The sequence below is a fragment of the Anopheles moucheti genome, chromosome 2 (assembly GCF_943734755.1).
Source record: "Anopheles moucheti chromosome 2, idAnoMoucSN_F20_07, whole genome shotgun sequence".
Lineage (NCBI taxonomy): Eukaryota > Metazoa > Arthropoda > Insecta > Diptera > Culicidae > Anopheles > Anopheles moucheti.
The window spans coordinates 39,732,708-39,753,899 of NC_069140.1; the positions used below are offsets into that span (position 1 = coordinate 39,732,708).

The 21,192-nt window shown below is 41.8% G+C and overlaps 1 protein-coding gene and 1 non-coding gene across 2 annotated transcripts; both read right to left on the reverse strand.

The window, feature by feature from the left end:
• Positions 1-762: 762 nt before the first annotated feature.
• Trnae-cuc (transfer RNA glutamic acid (anticodon CUC)) lies at positions 763-834 on the reverse strand. The gene has a single exon. It is a non-coding gene; the product is annotated as a tRNA-Glu (tRNA).
• Positions 835-19,444: 18,610 nt separating this feature from the next.
• LOC128297027 (serine protease 27-like) lies at positions 19,445-20,629 on the reverse strand. Its single transcript, XM_053032577.1, has 2 exons — positions 19,846-20,629; positions 19,445-19,763 (listed from the first exon to the last, which is right to left on the reverse strand). The coding sequence occupies exons 1-2, from the start codon at positions 20,627-20,629 to the stop codon at positions 19,558-19,560; spliced, it is 990 nt and encodes a 329-aa protein (XP_052888537.1). The 3' UTR covers positions 19,445-19,557.
• Positions 20,630-21,192: the final 563 nt, after the last annotated feature.

Consider the following 21,192-nt stretch of genomic DNA (forward strand, 5'->3'; position numbering starts at 1 on the left):
AGTCGCAATTTGCAATTTGAACTCTAAACAACCTAGCTGCTAACATTCCAACACAATTATTACTCTCCATTGTTTCTGCAGCTACTGTTTAGTTGAATAGACAAACCACCAACCCCATTAACAAAACACGCAGCCTGGGGGTATATGGATGCAGCAGCAGCAGCAGCAGCAACATCATCGAGTTAAATTAATCGTTTCGAATTGTTGTGTTCTACGCGCACAGCTTGGTTGTCGTCACCGTACCGTGACCATCCATCTTATTGTTCGATAAGCCAACCTTTCAAAAACCTAAAACCATCACAGCAAGAAACTCTTCCGCCGTTTTGTGCAAGGTTCGTCATATTTGACATTGAATTGTTTAGATCGCTAGCTTTGCGTTACTTCCCTTGCAGGGTGGTTAGCATTTCGGGAAGATCGCTTGTGTGCCCGTTGCAACACTCGCTTAAAGGCTGACCAATAAAGCTGCAGCTGCTCCGGTTGATTGTGCCGTTTGATTACGGTGGGCACGTGGATATTATTCATAGCTTGCTGCAATTAGACAGTTAATTGATCCGTTCGTTAGCGATGGAGCGCAGGATTATGTTACACATTGTAGAATTCGCAGGTAGTTAAGTAAAGGATGGCGGAAACGTTAAACGCAAGGTTCTGCAAAAGCTTTTAATGATTTAAAAACATGTGCAAATAACCGTTTGAATTTAATTGTGATCATAAAGCACATAAAAAACACATAATGGTGCACAAACAATAAAAAAAGCACTCTTATTCCCATACCGGGAATCGAACCCGGGCCTTCCGGGTGAGAGCCGGATATCCTAACCACTAGACAATATGGGATGGTCGAAAGGGAGCGTCTAAATGACCACCGGCACACGAGCTACATTCTATTTTTAGTGGAAAATTAAAAGAAAATGCGCCTTACATCGAGTGCGCCACACAGATTGCTCTTTCAAAGGGGCAAGCAAAATGATGAGCGAAAATTTCCCAAAGCAAATTATTCTTTCCATTTTACACAACACAAAACGACAAATGACCCACGGTTGCATCGCCACCAGCTTTTGTGTGTTGGTTTGTCCAGGGGGGGTTTACTTTCTGCGCTGCGAATGCATTTTGGGTCGTGTTGTTTGATACCTCCAATTTTGGCAACACCCCACACGCGAGCGATCGTATGCGTAGGCGATGGTTTTGATTATGCGATTGTGCAAAGTCGGTTAATTTTTGTTTCTTCTTTCGTACGTCCAACAGTAAAGCAAATGGATGTTGTTCTGCTACTCACGGTGAGCTCAAAATTAGCATTAATTGCACTTATGTGAAATGTGGTTGGAATGTTTGGAATGAGCGTAGATTAATTTGTCCTCCGGTGCTGTTGCCGTTTGCTGGCCGAAGCTCAGCTATTAACGGGTTGCTTTGCGAAAGACGAAGATCAATAATTTCATCTACTGGAAGGGAATGGATAGGAAAGCTAATATTTTCATCGATGTGTGTGTTGCAAAACGTACGATTTTTGCTAAACTAAATCATCAAGTGTTATCCTTCCGAGGTTGTAATTATTGCAACGCTTCAAAGATGCGAGTTTACCTTATAATTGATTACAATTTGTAACAATTTGCGTATTAGCATACCACAAAAATGAACAGTTTGCACACGCTAACCGGCACACGGGAAGATGGGCGGGAACATTCCTAACTCAATAATGAAACTATTGATAAATGATTTAACTCAACGGATTATGATAATGCGTCCTTAATACGAGGCGTAACTGCGGCGCGGAGGTTTGTGAGCGACCGACTGTGCCAACATGTAACGGGGAAATTCATTTGTTTTCTAATGATGCCAAAACTTACCAAAACATTAAAGTTTCAGTGTGGGCCGGGAACAGACGGATAGCCAGCGATAAGGTTTGGTCGGTTTTGGTCGAACAGTTTTAACCGTTTACCCAGAAACATAATTCGCGCATCTGCGCTATCGGCCGCACACAGAAGAATTTGCAAATGTAAAGAAAAAAAGGCCGTTAATTTAATAAAGAAACCATAAAGATTAGCTCTAGCAATCATTAGCAGCCGCACAGTAGGTACGTACCCTAGGAAGGGATTTTTACTAATGCCCAACAGCTGCTATCAGGCGTGCGAAACTAATTCGATGGCCATAGTGTTTTAGAACGTCTAGATGAATCGAGAAGTCGGTCAATATGTTAAAACTCTTCTCGATTGTTTGAAGGTAACACATCATCTTTGACATGACCTAGTAAGCTTTTTCCATTCATTTCGTGCCATAATGTCAAGCATAATTTGTAGAACATATTGTGTTGCATAAATTGGGTTCATAATTCTTGTTATGTACTCCATAATACGCGCCGTTGTAATTTGGTTATTCAAAACATTGATGCAAACATTGTTTCTATCAAACGCGTGGTATAGCTTAGGGAAACTTCTCTTTGTTAGGATTGAGAAATTGTTTAATTTTTCAGTTCCAGTGACATTATTCACTTTGGGTTCTTTGTCCAATACTGGTAAATATTTCTTTGCCGAGTACGGGAAGCGTAAGGATGTTTGATCCCGTATTTCTGGACAAAGGTTCTGGCAAAGGTGAGGGCAGTACTAAAGAACTCCAGCAGCAGATCAAGAGCATATTGTGATAGAAATTATAATTGCCTTAGATTGGAAAAGTAAAAATGAAAATCCATGCAGCTTACTACTACTTATCAACTTAGATTTAGACCCTACTTAAACCAACAAAAACACTTGACATATTAGATTTAGACCCATATTACTTGACATATTAGATTTAGAGATAACCTGCTAATCTTTGTCACGGCAGTCACGGATATAGGACTATTATAATGGGTGAAACTGCTTGAGAATCTTGAGCCTTGCTACAAGAAGTTAGCAGAATGAGAGTCAGTGTAATGAACTTCACTAATTTCTCATTCAACTGGGGACATGTTGCAAATTACTTGTCAATAGTTTAAACTTTGAGATAACTAATCGCTTCGTGATTCAATTACAGCTTCTACCGCAGCATCAATTTTCAATCTTCGTCCTTGTGCGAGAACTAGAACCTTGGATGATCTTAACCGTTTGTTAATATCCTTGAATTCCATTTATCCGTAGCAAGTCTAGCGGGAAACGATGTGGATGCGATTTGATTAAGGTCCTGTCGTGGGAATAGAGCGGCCCCACCTCGACATAATCAACGAATTGCTTCGTCCAATCAGTCGTTGAGACATCAAAGATTGACTGAGTATCGCCATGGAATTTACGTATTTGCGAAACCAGACTTTAATTTCTAATCATTAGGGTAAACGTTGTCTGTAGCATTTCTGTTTCTTTTCCAGAACACAGCTAAATCTTCAAAATGTGAAACTACCCCGAAAACAATCCGTTCCGGAGTGGAGGAAGTCTGCTATTGTTTGTTCGCCGCTGCCGGTGCTGCTGCTGGTTTTCTATTGATAAAATTTCATGCTCCTTCCAACGCCACCGACATGATCGTTTGCCAATCGAGTGGTAACGTGTGTGTTTATTGTTAGTTTTAACTCGGCTTTAGGAGTACCTCACGCACCTCGATCCACGTACAATGTTTCTTTATTATTTTATTATCGAAGCACCCAGCACGCCCGCCGGCCCCCCAGCCGGGTCACAAGTGGGGCCGGAATTTGTGCCGAAAATGGTTAGGCCCCGGGGCCACTCCGTGGTGTTGGTACACACGATAGTACAGTTATAATTGCTCGGTAACGCTTCCACTGTTATTACCACGCCGGTGGCGGCGTCAGCCAGGCCCGGTTGTGTGCGGTATTTAGGTGAAGTCTTTCGTTAATCTTCTCATGGCTGTGCAATCGAACGAAATCAAACTTCTTGCTGCTGGTGGGTTTGGTGAATTGGTGGAGAGTAGTGATAGGAGCGCGTAAGTCATTTTTGATGTGTATTCTTTTGTGCGGTGGAGCAATGGGAAGAAATCACAACGGAAGCCAGAAAGGCAGTGGGGCTGCCAAGTTAATTGAAATTAATGATCTATTTTTAGTATCCTGTAGAAGGATACACATCGAATGTAATGTTAACCAATGAATAGTTAAAGTTTTTTTGAGTGACTTCAAACTTCTTTGGAGTATTATTCAGGGAACACATTGTGTACATTAGAATAGACTTAACCTTACAATACAAATAATTTTGAGGCGCTCGTATAACTCCCCTCAGTACTGTTTTGTCGAGGTAAATTGATCCAAAAGATGCGAAAAGGTCCCTTTTCGGTCTCTATTTCGTTCGCTGCTACCAGTTTACTCATAGCGATCACTCGGCTAGTGAGTTGAACCGCATCAAAACATCTCACTACGGTGATCGTGATGGAAAACTCACAATTTCACTGAGCTACCCAAGGTAAAATAGCTGCCCAAAACAAACCAAAATCTCGTGTAACCTAATTCCAAGGTGTGAGCGAGGAATTTTCCACCAAACTGTATTGCGCCGCAATATATCGACCACACACGCCCATGCACAAAGCGCACGCTTCTTCTGGCCCATCAATTCCCATGGCCTCGATCGGTTTTTAGATTTTTATATCTACTTCCTTCCTTTTTTTTTTGGCAACCCTTACCCCTCTTCTCTCAATTCCACGCCCTATGTGGTCGAATTGAGCATCTCCGCGAATAGATTCGTATCGAACTGTGCTTGAGCAGGTGGAGTGCAAAGTTCAGCGATGAAGAGGATGCTGCCGATGCCGTTGTTGATTGGGGTTTGGGGCAGCTCATCAACATCATCGTCGGCCACAAGGATGGAAAACTTTCCCTTCCCTTCTGGCACCGCATGGAAAGGTCGTAAGAGACGGAAAAAATCGACCCAGGCAAGACGCTGCTCGACACGGCCATGGTTTAATTGTGTTGCCCAGTGGAGCTGGGTAGCAAGAGCGCGCAAGGAAATGGAGGCCGGGCCAGATCGATCGCCGCTCAACCCTTTTGTGAGACACCATTTTGCATGCACCTGTGAATGCGGTTACGCAGTGCTGTCGGATCCGAAGGTGGTGTGCGCGTGCTTCTGATGGACAGGTCAAAGTAAATAGAAATTCGGAGGGTTTATTTATTGTTTTTTTGTTTGAAGGTCTCATCCAGGAGAAAATTGGTTAAGTTGATTTTATTCGTGCCTTGCCCACCCCACCGGACGGAAGTACGGTAAATGGTTTTTGGCTACTTTTTTTTCTTCGTAAACTTAAAAGTTAGTTATAATCATTATGTTTTTAGGCAGGTGTGCCTGATTTGATCACTAATAACTGACAGAGGAGAAAAGATGCGGAAATTTCAGATACAGAACATTCCGGATATAATGAGAACTTTATCAAACGAAAATTTAGGTAGATTTACCTATAACTGTGTGGATAACAGATGTTAGTTTGAATTTATTATTTAATTTTTATATTATTTACAATATTCATTGCATAAAAATACATATACAGCTTCCATTACAGAGAAGAAATTGCCGGAGACTGAAGGGCAAACATGGTTTAACCTTAATATTAAGTCTACCTGTGGCACAAATGTTTCCTTTTTTATTCAAATTGTATTTATTCCAGGTTAGTCATACGCACTAGTTCCCAATATATGAACGGAAATTTTGTCAGAATATACACCAAATATAAGAAATGGTTGTGAGATGGCTACTCGCTCACTGTTTCCTCGATACTGAAAGATTTTGTGGAACGATTAGAATGCCATTTGTCACTATGTGTGCGCAATAGAAAGGCTCTACGAAGAAGCCAACTTTAAATATCAAATTAAATGTTCAGTCAGCGTTATTATGTTCGGCATGGTGAAGATCAACTGAACGAAAATTCCGCAAGTACAATTCGTAACTTTTGTTGAAAATGAGTACCGAAGCATATATCTTTATTATGCGGGACTCTGTGCTAGATCTGGACCTAGATCTGATGGGTTATTCCATGTGGGCGTATGTTAAAGCTCTGGTCTGAAAAAAAAACAGTTCAGTCCGATATCACCCATGTGGCTGTTGATATTGGTGGACTTATTAAAAATAAACCATTATTCGCAATCTTGCAAATCTTGTAGATATAAAAGCGGACTGATATACGCATTAAATATGCTTAGACTTCTCTTGAACCAAGCAATTTTTTTATTATATCTTAAGTAAAAAATGACTTCATTTTCCTGTCTGCAAGAATGGTAAAGCTGACAAGAGTTGTCGTTTTTATATTATCTATCGTTGCTCGTTAGTCGTACAGGGTAATGATCGTAAAGGAATTTAGCATTGAGATCCTGTCATGTAAAGATCTCCTTCTTCTTCATCGGCACAACAACCTCAATCAAGAGGCCTAGGCCTACAGCACGCATAATCCATATTTGTTCTCTGGAAACTCTTTCTCTTGCTCCGAAAAAGGCTGATATGCTCTTGACATCCTCATCATGGTTTTCCTTGTCATAAACCTTACGCTCCATAATGCAAAATAGAAAATACATTTTTCTATCATACGTCAAACAGACATGCGATTAGCGATGCATTTATCACATAAAAGGTTTCTAAATTTCATCTTATTTTCACAGCAACCCTTCGAAAAGGGTAGCATCGTCCATTCTTCAAACTTTCTCCCATACCGCATGCATCCGTTTGCCCAAGATGCAGCTGGCGGACGACACCACCACACTAGAGCAAACATTTTTCATCCCATTTTCACCACACGAGCCGCATGCGTCGGCCCATTAGATTGGATTAAAGTGTTTTAATTGACGTTACATCGACAGAAAGCGACGCGGGATGCCTCACTGTCCACGTGGTCCACGCTAAGGATGCAGTTTCCCGATGCGTACCGAGCCCAAAATTATGTTGCGCTACCGCTGCGCGTGCGTTTCACTCGTTGCGCTTCAATACGCGACCGTTTGACCGCGTGAATGAGGCATAACGGGTGGGTGGCATAGATTAATTCAGTTGCGTTTGGTTTTTTTGATTTCCTTTTGCTCGCATTCCTGTGCAACGATGCACAAGCACCGAGGAAAGGAAAAGCGGGAAAAGTGTGAAATCGTATGCGTTATCTTGCCCGGGGGTGGAATAAAACTGGTCAGCATCAGCAGAAAGGATGGCGTAGTGACGAATGATGGGTTTTTGTTCATTTCTCCGTTAGCGCATTTATTTGTTCAATTTGTAATTATGAAAGATGAAGTGGAGCCTTTGAATTTTCAAACGCCCAAAAAGGCACTTCTTAATTACCTGTCAGCTTCCAGCAGCAAACCATCGCACCTTCATTTGCAATGCCTTCTTTTAAGTAAATTCAATAAAACAATAATGATCCAACGTTGCCCAGCGATGGCCATCTCTCCAAAGACTATGAGGTGCTAATCACCCTAACGGAAAGTGTTCCGGTAGGCCTTATGGGTAGGCACCCTTTTGGGTAGGCAAATTTTCGCAAATTCTTTCACCGTGAAGATGGTAATGATAGCTGCAAAAAGCAAAACAAAAAAAACCTTTAAATACCCAGTAAGGCTTCTTCACATTTGATACACCACATGTGCCGTTTGGAGGGATTTTTTGTCTTATTTGACGGGGAAAATACACATGATCGCAGCATGATCTCTCGTGCTGTGTGCCTGTTAGGTCAAGGTATTGCGGGAAGTGGAATAAGAATTGCAGAGTGGAGATTTCATTTTCCACATTCGGGTACTCATTGCCTTCCGCGAGGAAGCAATGCAGAGGTCGTTTAGCAAATTTCTCTCCTTAATTATGCGCACACACAAAAAAAAAACCTTCGCCATGTTGAACCTGTACCTCGCATGCTTACAAATCCATGCGGAGGACCTATCATTAAAAATTTAAACCCTCTATAGCCCGAATGTGCCCGAATGTGTCTTGTGGTGCTTCCCACGGCGGCCGTTGTGGCTTTGCCCTCCTTTAAATAAGGCCCCCCTCGATCTCCAACGGTTGTAGCCAGGCTTAGATGAAACCGGGAAGGAAGTTATGGTCAAAGCTGATATTCCGGCGATGGAAACTTATTGAGAAGCAGTTCAAACCTGATGCATGTTTGTGTGTTTATGGGCTGGTCAAATTTGCACTTATTACTTATCATTATTGAGACTTATTACCAACGAGTTTAATAATTCATTAAAATAGCTTTTGCTCCGTACTTTTGTACTTATTTTAAAATCTTTTTAATTGTGCAAGATGCTCTCTTTTACTTACACGACGATTGAAAAGAAATTAAATTCTTTCAAATTTTAAGATGTTTTCAAAACATACTTGCATTGTCTTGAAATATTTTTTACTATTTATTAATTTTTATTAATATTACTTAATAGATCTACACAAGCAATAACGGCCGTTCTATTTGAATAAAAAATAGATCTAAACTACATCCTAATTGGGTATGAACTCGTAAGTCACTATACATTTTTATGTCAGTTAACATTAACATCACAATAGCAGAAATATTTATAATTAATAGAATTATATTTTCCTACTTCACCACGTTCCGTAACTTCATGATGAGTTGAGAGCTCTATTTGAATTTCATAAAACTAATCTAAATCTAAACAAATTTTGCTTTTATATAAATTATTTTATTTATTTTATTCCATTGCAAGCTTGTGAAAGCTAAGTTACGTTTACATAGCTCATAATACACTACTCCATATTGCTCCCATTCAATTCAAGGATTCTAACGTCCTCCAGTTGAGTTTGTAATAAAAAGTTGAAACTTCTGTTTAAATGCTATAATCTCTTAGTGTTCCAATGGAAATAAAATATCAAAATAAGAGATAGACCTAACAATAACGCATTATTTAAATCATGAATGTAAGGTACAGCTTCAGTTGGTACTGTTAAAATATTAAAATTTTTCTTATGGACATAAACTTCGATGAAAAACTAATTCTGCCACCACACCTTCTCGTTACTTCACTACGCATAACTGTATTCTATTCGATGTGTTTCTCTCTTGTCCAACTTTTTACCGCTGGTACGCATGCGCAAACACATTATTTGTGGAAAGAAGGTTATTAAATTATTGCACCGAGCGCTGGGCAATATGGTTCACACCGGCCACAAAACAACGCGAACGAAAAAGTGGATCGATCGATCGAAAAGCAACATACACTGCCCGCCGATGCCGTAAGTGTAAGTGGGAACAAATTTGGGTACCGATGGCGCCAATGGGTCGTTTCATCATGGCAAGTGGCAAAAGCAGCAGCCAAATCCTTTTTGCCCCCGGTTTTTCGCTCCATTGCTTTTAACTCCACTGTGTTTCCAATATTATGGAAATGGAATTTTTCTTCGACAGTGAGCTTTGTCGAGGTGTGGGAATTCATCGCGATCACTGCCTGGCGTAATTGAATTGTGCAAGAATAAAGTAGTGCATACGTAAAGAAAATGCACACATTATAATTTGTTGATGAAAATACACATGGTATTGGTTTGTGTTTTTATTTTTAAATCTCATTGTGAAACAATCCTCCACACAAATTTTGTTTACCATAATTTGCCTCTAGCCGTAGCTATTAAATGTGTTGTTAAATGAAAGAAAAATACATACGCACTAATCGACTGTAACAAACTGACCGGTTATCTTGAACCATGTAGCCTCATTTAAATAGCCGATGTTTGGTTTTCGGAATTCATCCTACACTCGCCCTACGCGGAAACCAATTTGTCGAACAAATTGCTCTAATCAGCATTTACATATTCCATAAAACATTATTGCATGGTTCACCGGTTTCGGAGACGATCAACTCCAATTTTAGAGGAGGTTTGTTCGCGGCTGAAGTTAATACATTCATTTGATCATGGTTCGTGAAATTTCGAAAGTTCGAACGTACCTTTTTACACTTTTAATAACTTCATCTTGTTGCTTATTATGTAATGTACATTTTTTCTTTATTCAACTTATAATATCTACTACTACTGTGTCGTGTTGCAGACATTCTTTCGATGCTTATTTGTTTTTTTTTTTTAATTTGTTTCTTTTGATTTTTTGCAAAAGTGCAGCATCCACACGTTTGACGATTTTCATCCATTTTCTCCAACAGTTTCACCTCATGGAGGAGATCATGAGCATGGCATGCTTGCATGATTATCAAAGCATGTACAGATGCGCCTTGTGCGAGATAGATGGAAGACGATCCGCGGTTTCCACGACCACCTTGCAATGTTTGCTTTATTGGTGGACGAATAGCAGCTTTAAATCATTTCGCGATCTCTTTTCGACCGTCGTTATCTAGCGCTCGAATCTTGCGCTTGTTTATCTACTCACCATGGCTTTCCTTTACACATTTTGCTCGGTATGTAGGAACTGGTCGGCTTTCACTGGTGTATAGCGATCTTTCTAGATTAAAGTTTAAATTTTATTTGTGGTTTTTGTTAACAGTCCTTATTTCTAGTGTGATTATATTTTTTTAAATTGTTTTTCATACATGTTTCATACATTCATGTTTCAGTTCAAAATGTTCTTTAATTGATCTGAAGCACATAAAACATTCTAAACATTAAATAATAGAGAAGTTCTGAAATATACCTAAATTTTTTTTCTCCATACTTCTATCCATTTTCATTCGATGTAATATCACTTCTGCATACCTTTCTCCGAAACAAATCCCGTCAAAAGTTGTTTACAATGTGAAAATATGGTGTTTCAAAAGATGCATTTTTTTGTACACTAGCTGGCATTTCTTTTCCCTTGAGCTGGGACGTGGTCGACAAAAAAAAATGTTTCATGCCATTTAAACCACCAGCTACGTTCGCAGTTCACAGTTTCTAATCATATGAAATCAGTTTGATAGTAAGGCGCGATCACCAAACATTGTCCAAAGTGCGAAGAAAGGAAAGGGAAAGAGTGAGCAAAACACGGAAAGGAAAATCCTAAACCTTGCCTCTCGCCCTGTAAACGGCCAATACCGGACAACACGAGATCACCGTGCCATGCCGAGCTGCTTAGGCTCGGTAAGAAATAGAGCGTTAAGGAATCGATCGTCAAACCGGACGTAGCGAACGGGGTGGGAGAAATGGAAACAAGTGTTAGTTTCCTTACACTTTTCTTCCTTCCATCCGCCGACGCTTTCAATTTTTCACTTCGAAAGCGTGGACCGGCCACCGCGTGTCCTTCGGTGCGGTGACTTTAATCGGACACATTTAGGCGGTGCGTTTTGGCGAATGGTAGTTTCCCTTCCTTTCTAAATGGTCGTGTAAATTGACGCTACCGGCTACCGTGTGTTGGAAAATTGCGACGAAATTTTCACACTGTTTTCGCAAAATAAAAGAAATTTTTTCAAGTTATTATTGTTATGAATGGATGCGTGGATGAAAACACAGGAGAATGTGTTATAGAAGTAGTTAACAAGATGTTATTCTTTATTTTTGTTATTATTGAAAAGGTGCAGGTTTTCGACTACTAAAGCTTAATCTTTCCTGTTTATAATGCTATATAATTATTTTGTTCATATAATAATTTGTATGCCTTTAATTAATTTTGAATGAAAATTCTGGAAAATGCAAAACGTAATTTTGAGAACATTTTGCCCTCAAACTGCGTAATTGTTTTATCGTATATTCCAGAGATCTTGAGCTTATATAAAGTTTAATGATAATAATTTATATTAAATTATAAAACCTATGAAAAAAACCCCTTGATATGATCTTCATGTGCTCAACCTTATTTAACAGGCTTTACATAATTTGAAATTCTAAAACTACGCACTAATAATAATGAATATGAGCGTTTATCCCTGACTAACACTGTGCGATCGTATATGCAATTTAAATATAAAATAAAAAGTGTCGAATTCAGTGGCGCCATATTTTTGGGGAAAATGATCGCGCTATAGTGAAGTCCATTACCATGTAGAGTTTTCTAATCGCGCAACCTGATCCAATTTTATGATACTAATTCCAAATTATGGCACAGGATGGTACAAATTAATGTTTTGGAAACCTAGCTGAGGCCAGACTAGACTAAAGCGACCAAGGGAAGTTTAAAACATGTTACACTACCAATCTAGTACCAATAAACGGGGAAAGTAATCAATTTAAATTCGACCACAGCCGGTTAAAACTGTTTCACCATATGCGCACCGACGCCGAGCTCAGATGTGACGAAAGGTTGTTAAAGCAAAAAAAAATGTAGCTCAACTTCACCACGTGAACTACCACGTGTGGCTGTGTGCGTGTATCTGCGGAGTAATATAATACAACGTTCGGGAATCGAAAGTGAGCAGGAACCACATGGGCTCAACGAGGCAGATCAATTTTATTGGTTCATCTCCACTGGCGGTCACAAATATCGAAATCACCTAAAACCAGACGAAGATGAACACACGCCCAACGGCAGAGGACAATTAATGTTTACAACTTTACAAGTTCCAACCGCATGCGCATGAGCATTCGAGCAGCCTGCCGGTTCCTGCTTATTGGGGCGCGCATCCGAATTTCGAATGTCCACAGCCAGCGCTTCCTGGTTAAGTTTTTTGGTGAAAATTCGTACTTTTACTTACGTCATGAATGAAACATTTGTTCCTTCCTGGTTCCACCGATCCTCCCCCTCTTAACCTCGTCCTCGCGATTTTCCCGACCGGTAACTGCAAGCCATGTGGTTGCATCTTAATTGTTGATCCTCCTCACATCTTCCGCCCCAGTCGCACTCTTTCCCTGTCACTGTGCACTGTGCTTCTGAAAGGAATTCGGCTCAGTTTCTGGTCGGTGCCTTCGTGTAACACTCGCACACCGGGTTTTATGTGCTTTAATGCTTGCGCATTCATTTAACGAGTTGACCGCGCGTAGTTTAATCGGGTCAGTTGTGCCCGATCGGCTTGAAGACGATGCACCGCATCTCCGTATCACTGTGGCCGTAGCTCCACACCCATCTAACTCTCTCTGGCGGGAGGCAATGTAGCGGGAAAAAGTGAAACGAATTCGGAGGGAAAACATAGCAATGCTGCTGCCGGTGCGCTTCCAACCCAAAAGCCCCACCGGTGGCGGGATGATCTACGAAAGAAGCACCAATTCGTTTTGGCAAAGGTGGTGGTTTGAGCAAACAAGCAAAAATAATCTCCTCCTTCTTCTACCCCATTCGATCGAAAGTGGATAATGAGTGAACTAATAAGAGGAATGGTTTTAGACAAGCTGGTGAAGATCGCCCAGAAACAAATATGCGAAATTGTTGCTAAGAAATGATTTTTGGTATGTTTTCTTTTCAAATCTTGTTGGTAAAGTTTGTGTTCACAATAATTTCTATGCGTAACACTGTAATCTTAACTGGAATATGTTGGAATATTATTATTAGTATTCCTCGTATACAAGGCCACTAAAATTTGTAAGAAGTTCCTTTTGATAGTATTATGTCTAATCTCGATCCTAGATCCAACTGTGTGTTGAATAGAGTCCCTAGCTTTGTGTAATTGGACATTGTGTAACTAAAGTGAAAAATATGTTTAAACTATCATTTGCGTTATTTAACGTTTTACATTTTTGCTTTTTGTTTAAAATACTCCTCCTTTCTTTCTTCGAATTGGTAACTAAATTATAGAATTCGTGTAAATTTTGTTCGTTTCATAGCTGTTCCCGCCGGGTGTTCTATGTTGATAGCTCGCGATGTGTAATTGCGCTCTCCATAACGCTCGCCAGCATAAAATCGACAACGTTTTTCCTTTACTTGAAGCATAAAAGGTTTCATACTCTCTCTCCTCTCTCACTATTTATCTCTCAGCTACATGCGCTTATAACAGGTATGTCAAACTTGGCTGTAATGACCGGCCAGCTTTGTTTGTCATGCAACTAGATCCTTGAATCCTTGATTGGTTTATTAGTAGGGGTGGCCCGGTGGCATGATGGTAGCGGCGCCGGTCTTCACACCGTACGCAGGACTGACTATCCAGCTAGGAGTAAATAAAATCACAGAAATGGCAGACCTAACCCACTTGAGTTAGTTGTGCTGATAATGAAGAAGATAATGTTTGCTGGAGTGGTATTTTGGGTCATTTTCTTTTTCAAGAATTTTTCCTAATATGTTTTAAATAACAAAATAATATTACTACATTTAAGCAAAACTTGCTCGCATTGTCTGGTATTAGAATTACAGTGGAGCGCCGTTTATCCGGGTACCTTTTATCCGGCTGTCCCATTATCCGTGCTTCTCAAAAATGACATTTTCATATCGTATCCTGTCATGTTTACATACATTCAAATGTGCTTTTTTGTGCGTTTATACCCATGCGTACTTTCTAATGAACTCTGCAGATTTCAACACTGCAAAATCGTATGCTGATGGGTTGTTAGAATTCATGGACAGCAAGGGTTTTTGTTACAGTGATAAATTAGCTGTTCGAAAAATAAGAGCAAATATTATCAGCATGATGCAAAATCAAATCCAAACGAAAATCACAGACTTATTTAAGAATATCTAATAACTGTATGTACAAATCTTGAATAAAATAATCTTTGTTTTGATACTTAGTCCCAGACCATTGAATTGTGTTGTATAAACGCATATCTGTCAACCAAACTATATGAAACTTTTATCCGTGTTCTTCCATTATCCGACCACCATTGAGTCCCGACATGCCCGGATAATCGGCGTTCCACTGTAAGTGTTTCTAATTGTTGATTTCTTAAAACATTATACAATAGAAAATCAAACTAATAATTTCAGCCCTTTTCTTGTAATTATTTATTTTGTTTCCTTTTAACCAACCTTTTTCGCATAGGTAAGGAATTATGAATAATCCAATGGTCAGTGGTATGGTCTTTGACCCATACTTCAGTTTTTATTAGTTGCTTATTTGTCTTAATTTGTTTGTTTACTTATAATTCTATATATAATGCAATTGTTGCTCGATAATAAAAAATATTGTTGTCATATTCACACATTCAGATAAAAAGTAACGATACTGTTAAAAAAATACAAACATTGGTGCGTTTTCTTTCGATTTGCTAGTGAGTTTGACAGGCCTGCACACAAGTGGAAAACAATCGAAACCTCTCCCATTCCGCACGGGCGGCTCACGCATTTGCTGCACTTGTTTCAATTCATTCGGTGCGGATTCATTCGATACTTTGCCACCTAGAGAGACGGACGTACGTCGGTAGTGGTCGCGTCAGAGCTAGTTTAGTAGTGCTACGGGTTCGTATGTCGTGTGTTTGTTATGTTGTACCAGAGCGAGAGATTTGTAACCGCCGTTGCCTAGCAAAGTTGGACATATTCGCTGCCAAAACGAATCAGTGCTCGGAACGTTTTACAGTCGCGGTGAAGGTTATTTTTCGTATGTACAAAAAATACGCGAAGCTCATCGATGTCGGAAGATTTTGTTATAAACTCATCGATGCTACAAAAACTATTAAACGCGGTGTAGAAAAATGTTATAGAATACAATCCAATCCGTTTGACATTGAACAGAGTTAAAAGTGGCGAAAGAAGGAAGTGATTAAGCAAACGAATGGTTGACAAACATTAAGCCCGTATTCGCAGTACGATCTTGCATCCCTCTTGAAAAATCCAATGCGCCAAACGGTATTCCCCATCGGACGAGGGGTACAAGAAGTGTTGTGTTGTTGCGTGTGTCTCGGCCAACGCGATAGTAGTGTGCGTTTTCCAGTATGTTTCACCCAAAACGGTGACTATGACGACCACGGACCACCACCACCACGACAATGGCAACTGCGACACTGGGGAATCTGTTTATGCCAACCGCTGGCCCATTGATGACATTCCGGTGACGTTTTTTGGACGATGACGATGACGACAATAGCAGCAGTAGTACGATCGTCGTATTTCGAAAGTGATCTGGACGCCAATGGAGAAAAATTTAAAAAAAACCTCATGCACAGTGCGTCGATGGTTTTGTGACTCTCTGGCAAACACAAACAAACTCATTCGTGAATCATCCCTTATGGCGCTGCTGGGTTGCTATGCCTACAAGATATGCTGTTCCGTCATTGTAGTTGGCAGCATGTGGTTGTACCATGCAGGACGCTGGCGCGTTGAGAAAGAAACTAAGCATTGATCTGGCTATGCGATCAATTGATCTGGTGCAAGATCGCGAACGCGAGTGTTTTGATGGTGTATGTGCCACTTGAAAGCTACCCTTATGCTAAACAGTGCGTTACACGGATGTTTGTAGTGTCGTGTTTGTGTGCGTGTGCGTTGCCCGATTATCCTGTGATCGGTGTTTGAGTGAGAGCCGCCAGCGCTTTTCTTAATCCAACAACCCTGTTTTATGACGTTCCCTTTTGTACGATCTGTTTTACATCGTTTGCTCACACGTTCAACTCTCCGGTTCTGTTGGGGAAGGTAGCGTCGAAGAAAAAAAGAACCATCACTCGACAGAGTCTGTACGAGGCTATGTGGCTGGTGACAGAACCGTCATGAATGATCGTAAAGCGACAGGGAAAAAAAACCTACGTGTTTGTTGCGGTTCCCGTACGATGGTAGTGGTGACTTTTACAACCGCAACAGCGTGTTGTTTTGATCGACAGCTACGAGAAGTTCCAACCCCGTGCGTGCATGAAAAATGTTTCAGAGCGTAGGGTAGAGAAGATTTTTTTAGCGATTTAATATTAATTACTTTTCTTGCTTTTGTAGGGTAGCAATAGGTGTTTAGGTACAATCCAAATCTCAGACAGAAAGGAAGGCTTTTTGAAAGTTTTTTCATCTTCAAAAAGTTAGGAGTGTTCAGTGTGTAACAAATAGAAGTGTTTGTAGGGTGTATAGATTTCAAGAATTATTCACTAGCAATAATTCGATCAATAGACTTCGTCGAGCGGCGGAACGGCAAGTGACGAACCTGCGATATTGCTTCAACGATTGTGTCGAAGAACTAAAGATTTCGGTAAGTGTCAAGCAGATGTAACATTTATTAATTGTCTTAAGTTGGGCTTAAAGAAAACAATAATAATACGTTGTTATTGTGGGGTCTTGTGATCGGAACAAGTTTGAAGGACACTTTCAGCTATTTTGGATGGTATATGAAAATCATTCTTCTAGAACCTACATTATACTTGCCCTCGAGCGTGATTGGTTACAAGTTTTTGAAGGCCATAAGCCCAAAAGGCACTTTTCATTCCTTTTAGGGTAATATTTGCAAACGCCGCACCGTGTTGGTTGTGGCCTACCATAAACCTTGCTTTATTGGTGAGTGAAATTGCCTGTACCTGAAAATTGCAATATTAAATGGTATGAAAGATACCTTTTCAAGTCAGCACGAAGCAAGCAAATGTAAAATATCTATCTAGTTGTATATAAAGTAAATTATAAAAATTAAATTGATGTTATACACACTTTAAGTGTGTGAAATTATCGACGTCATTAACGATGACGGATCAGGGTCAGTAATTTGGTTTTTTCTTCCCCATTCGTGCTCCCTTCCAAGAAGGATGCGATTGATTTTTATCTAATTCTACCTTCGTTTCTGGGTTATAAACAAAAATCATTAATTTGAAATGATTTAAATCACAGCTTTGTTTCGTTGTTTCCGGCATGTGTGTTGAATTATGTATATACATAGTTTCAAACCCTTCTAGGAATTCTGGTCAAATGAGTCAACAAGTTTGCGAGAAATATATAGAAAAAACCATGATCATATTTGATTAGTCAGATAACTAATCTGTTATTATTTTTCAAAACGTTCAAAGCTTCTCCACAAAGAGTCTGGAAACACCTTGCAAATGCATTATTTCTTTGTCACTCGTCGAGAACAAATATAATGTTTCTTTCCAGCACCTGTTTAATAGCCTTCTGCCGTTTACGGGAAGGCGCTTGGTGCATCGAAGCGTAACACGTTCGCGGTGCCTCTTGTTTTTATTTGCGTCAGATCGTTCCGGGCGCATCGCACTCATCGCAAACCATACATTGCATTGCGGAGTATATTTGCGAGCTTTGTTTTTTTGGTTTTGTTTCCAAGCCTTAAAGTACGCGATACGAGATGATGAATGTGTGTGCAAAATTCAGAAAGAAGCATCAAAGAGAGCGAAAGCATTTTGAGGCGAGGGTTTGATGCAAACGCGGAAGGTTAAGGCGGACCGTAGATAGCAAGATAGACGGTATGAGGCCGTTTGGTGAGTCACAACCCCCAACGACGTAACGGTTGGACGAATAAAGTCTGCCAGGAAGTTGAAGAAGATGGGTGGTGGAAAATGGATTGAAACAAACAAACAAAAAAATACCACCACCAGCGAGGAGACATCGAACCAGACCGAACGCTTCTTCATGCGCTGTTTCTACGTGGTTGATTTATTTGCTCTCATTAATGCCCCCGGTGGGAAATCCACCAGGAAACGCATTAAGAGGGTAAAAAAAAACCTTCGCGCACGACGTTCGATAGTGCATATCGTTCGATAACGTGGCGATAAGAACAACAACAAAAAAAGCTCGAACATGACATCCGACTGAGCCAATACAGTCCTGTGCGGTGTGGAGATAAAACTTCACGGAAGCATCCAGACGAACAACAACAAAAAAACACACATAGAACACAAACCACTTTCTGTCCGTTGGCGAATGTTCTCACTTATCGATAAGAAGTCCAACAAGTGCGTTATTCTTGCGCTCGTACCGTAAAGGTTCGTGCGTTATCATTTCGCATTCCGTTTCGTGCTGGCAGGGTGGCAAAATTTGCTACAGCGCAAAATATGTGCCTTCGTACCGTTCGTAAGCCAACTTTCGGTAGCTTTACTACATCCGGTGGAACACCGGTATGTTTGCGCTTTGTTCTACTGCGTTCTGATGGTGTGGATAGCTGGGGCAAAAACACACACCGCAAACGGCGGAAATGAAACCGATGGCTGAAGGGTCGTCTGCCTTTGCCATTATCGATGGTTTATGGCACCACGCTAACAACAGGGGCGGTTTTGTTTGTCTTCCGGGTTTTGCTGTGATGGCTGCGAGTAGACTTTCATGCGTACAAAAGATATATTTTTTTAGCAAAACTAAAGCATTAACTTCGATAATGGTTAAAGTAGCTTTACTACTGATAACTTGGTGGAGATCAACGACTTCAACAATTTCCGAAACATATCTTCCCTACTTGATCGTGAGAACTGCACTAAGACATTGCAATCTTTACTTTCTCGCACCGGGGGCACATCTAAAGTTACTTTAATGAAAATAATAGTTACAGTGTGCCAGCGTTAAAATCTCGACCAGTCTCTAAAGACGGCACACACTCCCCACAGTCACAGTGACGTCCGTAAGAGCTCACGAAAAACGAAAAAGGGAACCAATGGACGGTCAAATAATTGAAAGAGAAATTTGCATTTCCGTTTTGGTGAAACACAATTCGGAAACGGAACAAACCAAAATGCGAAAACTCGTACGGAGAGTGGTTTGAAACATACCGAACCTGTCACGAGTCGAAATGCTGACCCTTTGTGTTTCGGGAGGGCCTCTGGAGAAATTCCAACCTAAATAGCTAGTGCCCCGGAGCGGAAGTGCGCAAAGTAAGGCGGAAGATCATCGGGCGATCGAGAATGCCGTGGCCAGATGGTGTATGGACACAATCGTTATTTATTGTCTCACTGATGGGTGGTTTGGTGAAATGGGCCGGAGTGATGGGGCCGATACCGCGCCCGTACCGACACAATAGAACGCCCATTTTGTCTAGCTGTTGGTGTCGGCAAAGTTTTCCATCACCCAGTCCAGTGCCGGATAGAGACAATCGAAGGAAATGATGTCGTTCGGCAGACAGACGGAACCGGGCGTCCATTGACGGGTGGCCCGTGACACGGTAAATCCGAGCAGACTCCACGTGCCCTGATGCTTGAAGTAGAGTGCCGTCCCCCGATCGTTGCTGGGTAGGTTGAGATCTAAAATATACAGAGAGAGAGGGAGAGAGTGGACGATATGAGCCCCGGGGTGCAATGGTTTGTGACGTGTGGCGCTCCTTACCTTTAATAGTGAAGGAAACGGTCGTTCCATTGATGGACCGTGACTTCATGGCGAGCGTCGATCCGGAGCATAGCAGGAACTCGTCCAGTACTAGGCGCACCGGTTCGTAACCTCCCAGCCGGTTCCTTTGGCTTTGGTTGAGTATGTACATTTCCGTCCCGTACAGTGAGGTCAGATCGAGCGCATCCACCAGGCAGACCGGGATGGGCTTCCAGCCCCTGTCGATCGTCGGCGCCGGTTCCGGCAGCAGCTCCTCACCACCACTGCCCTCCTCACTGGAGAGGCTCACGTCGGGCAACAGCTTCGGGACGGTGCGAGGTTCACTTAGCTGCAGCTCGATCAGCGCCAGATCCGACTCATCCTCCACGGTAACGTTGCGCACCTGGAACCGTCGCGATCGCTCGTTGTCCTGCTGCACCGAGACGACACCGACGTGCACTACGAGCTGGTCGGCCGGCAGCAGCTCACCGTCGGTGCTCCCGCGCACGGTCAGACAGTGGGCGGCGGCCAGCACGAAGCGCTCGTCGATGAGCGCACCCTCGCAGATCTTGGCCGGCGGATCCAGCCGCGAACCGGCCCAATAGTAGATGAGCGTGTGCCAGGGCCATTCGCCCGGTTCGATCGGTATGTCCGGATAGATGGTTTCGTTCTGGGCACGCCGCTCACCACAAAAGCACTGGTAGGCCACGGTCGGTGCTGGCGGCAGGAGTAGTACCAGTGCCAACAGCAGGGTCACCGATGACGGTAAGAGACACACGCGTATCCGTCCGGTGCGGATGGACATCTTGCCGCAAGTAACCGCGCCCGATCGCTATCAGTACAGGTTTTATACTGGACAGCTGGTGCGCGTTCGTCCGCGATCGCTCGATTGAGGATAATTCGGTCCAATTTAGAACGATCATTGTCACCCGGGTCTCCGAAAGATCCGAAGGTCGTTCCGGTTGTCGCCGTGTGGATTGGCACACTCTGTGTCTTGGTGTGATACCGGGCGATACCTTCGTCCGCTTTCTACTTGCATCTTCGTAAGGTTGGACGACATTCGGAATGGGGCGACGCATTGTTGTTACACCCAGACACAGACCGAGATGAGCAAAATGGTTGAACACAAGCGCGGGCTTTACGCAAACGGGAAGCGAACGGGACATTTTTGCACAAATTTGCGATTGCGTAAGTGCGCACGCCCCTCACAGCGATTGGTGTCACATCACATTATGTACGTACGGTTGGAATGGTTTTCCTCATTGATATCGATAACGCACACAGCAACCGCTGAAAAAACGCCTGTGGGCCTCAATCCATTCTTTGTCCTTTTATCGCGTTGCGTAAGTTGATTGGGCAACGCTAGAA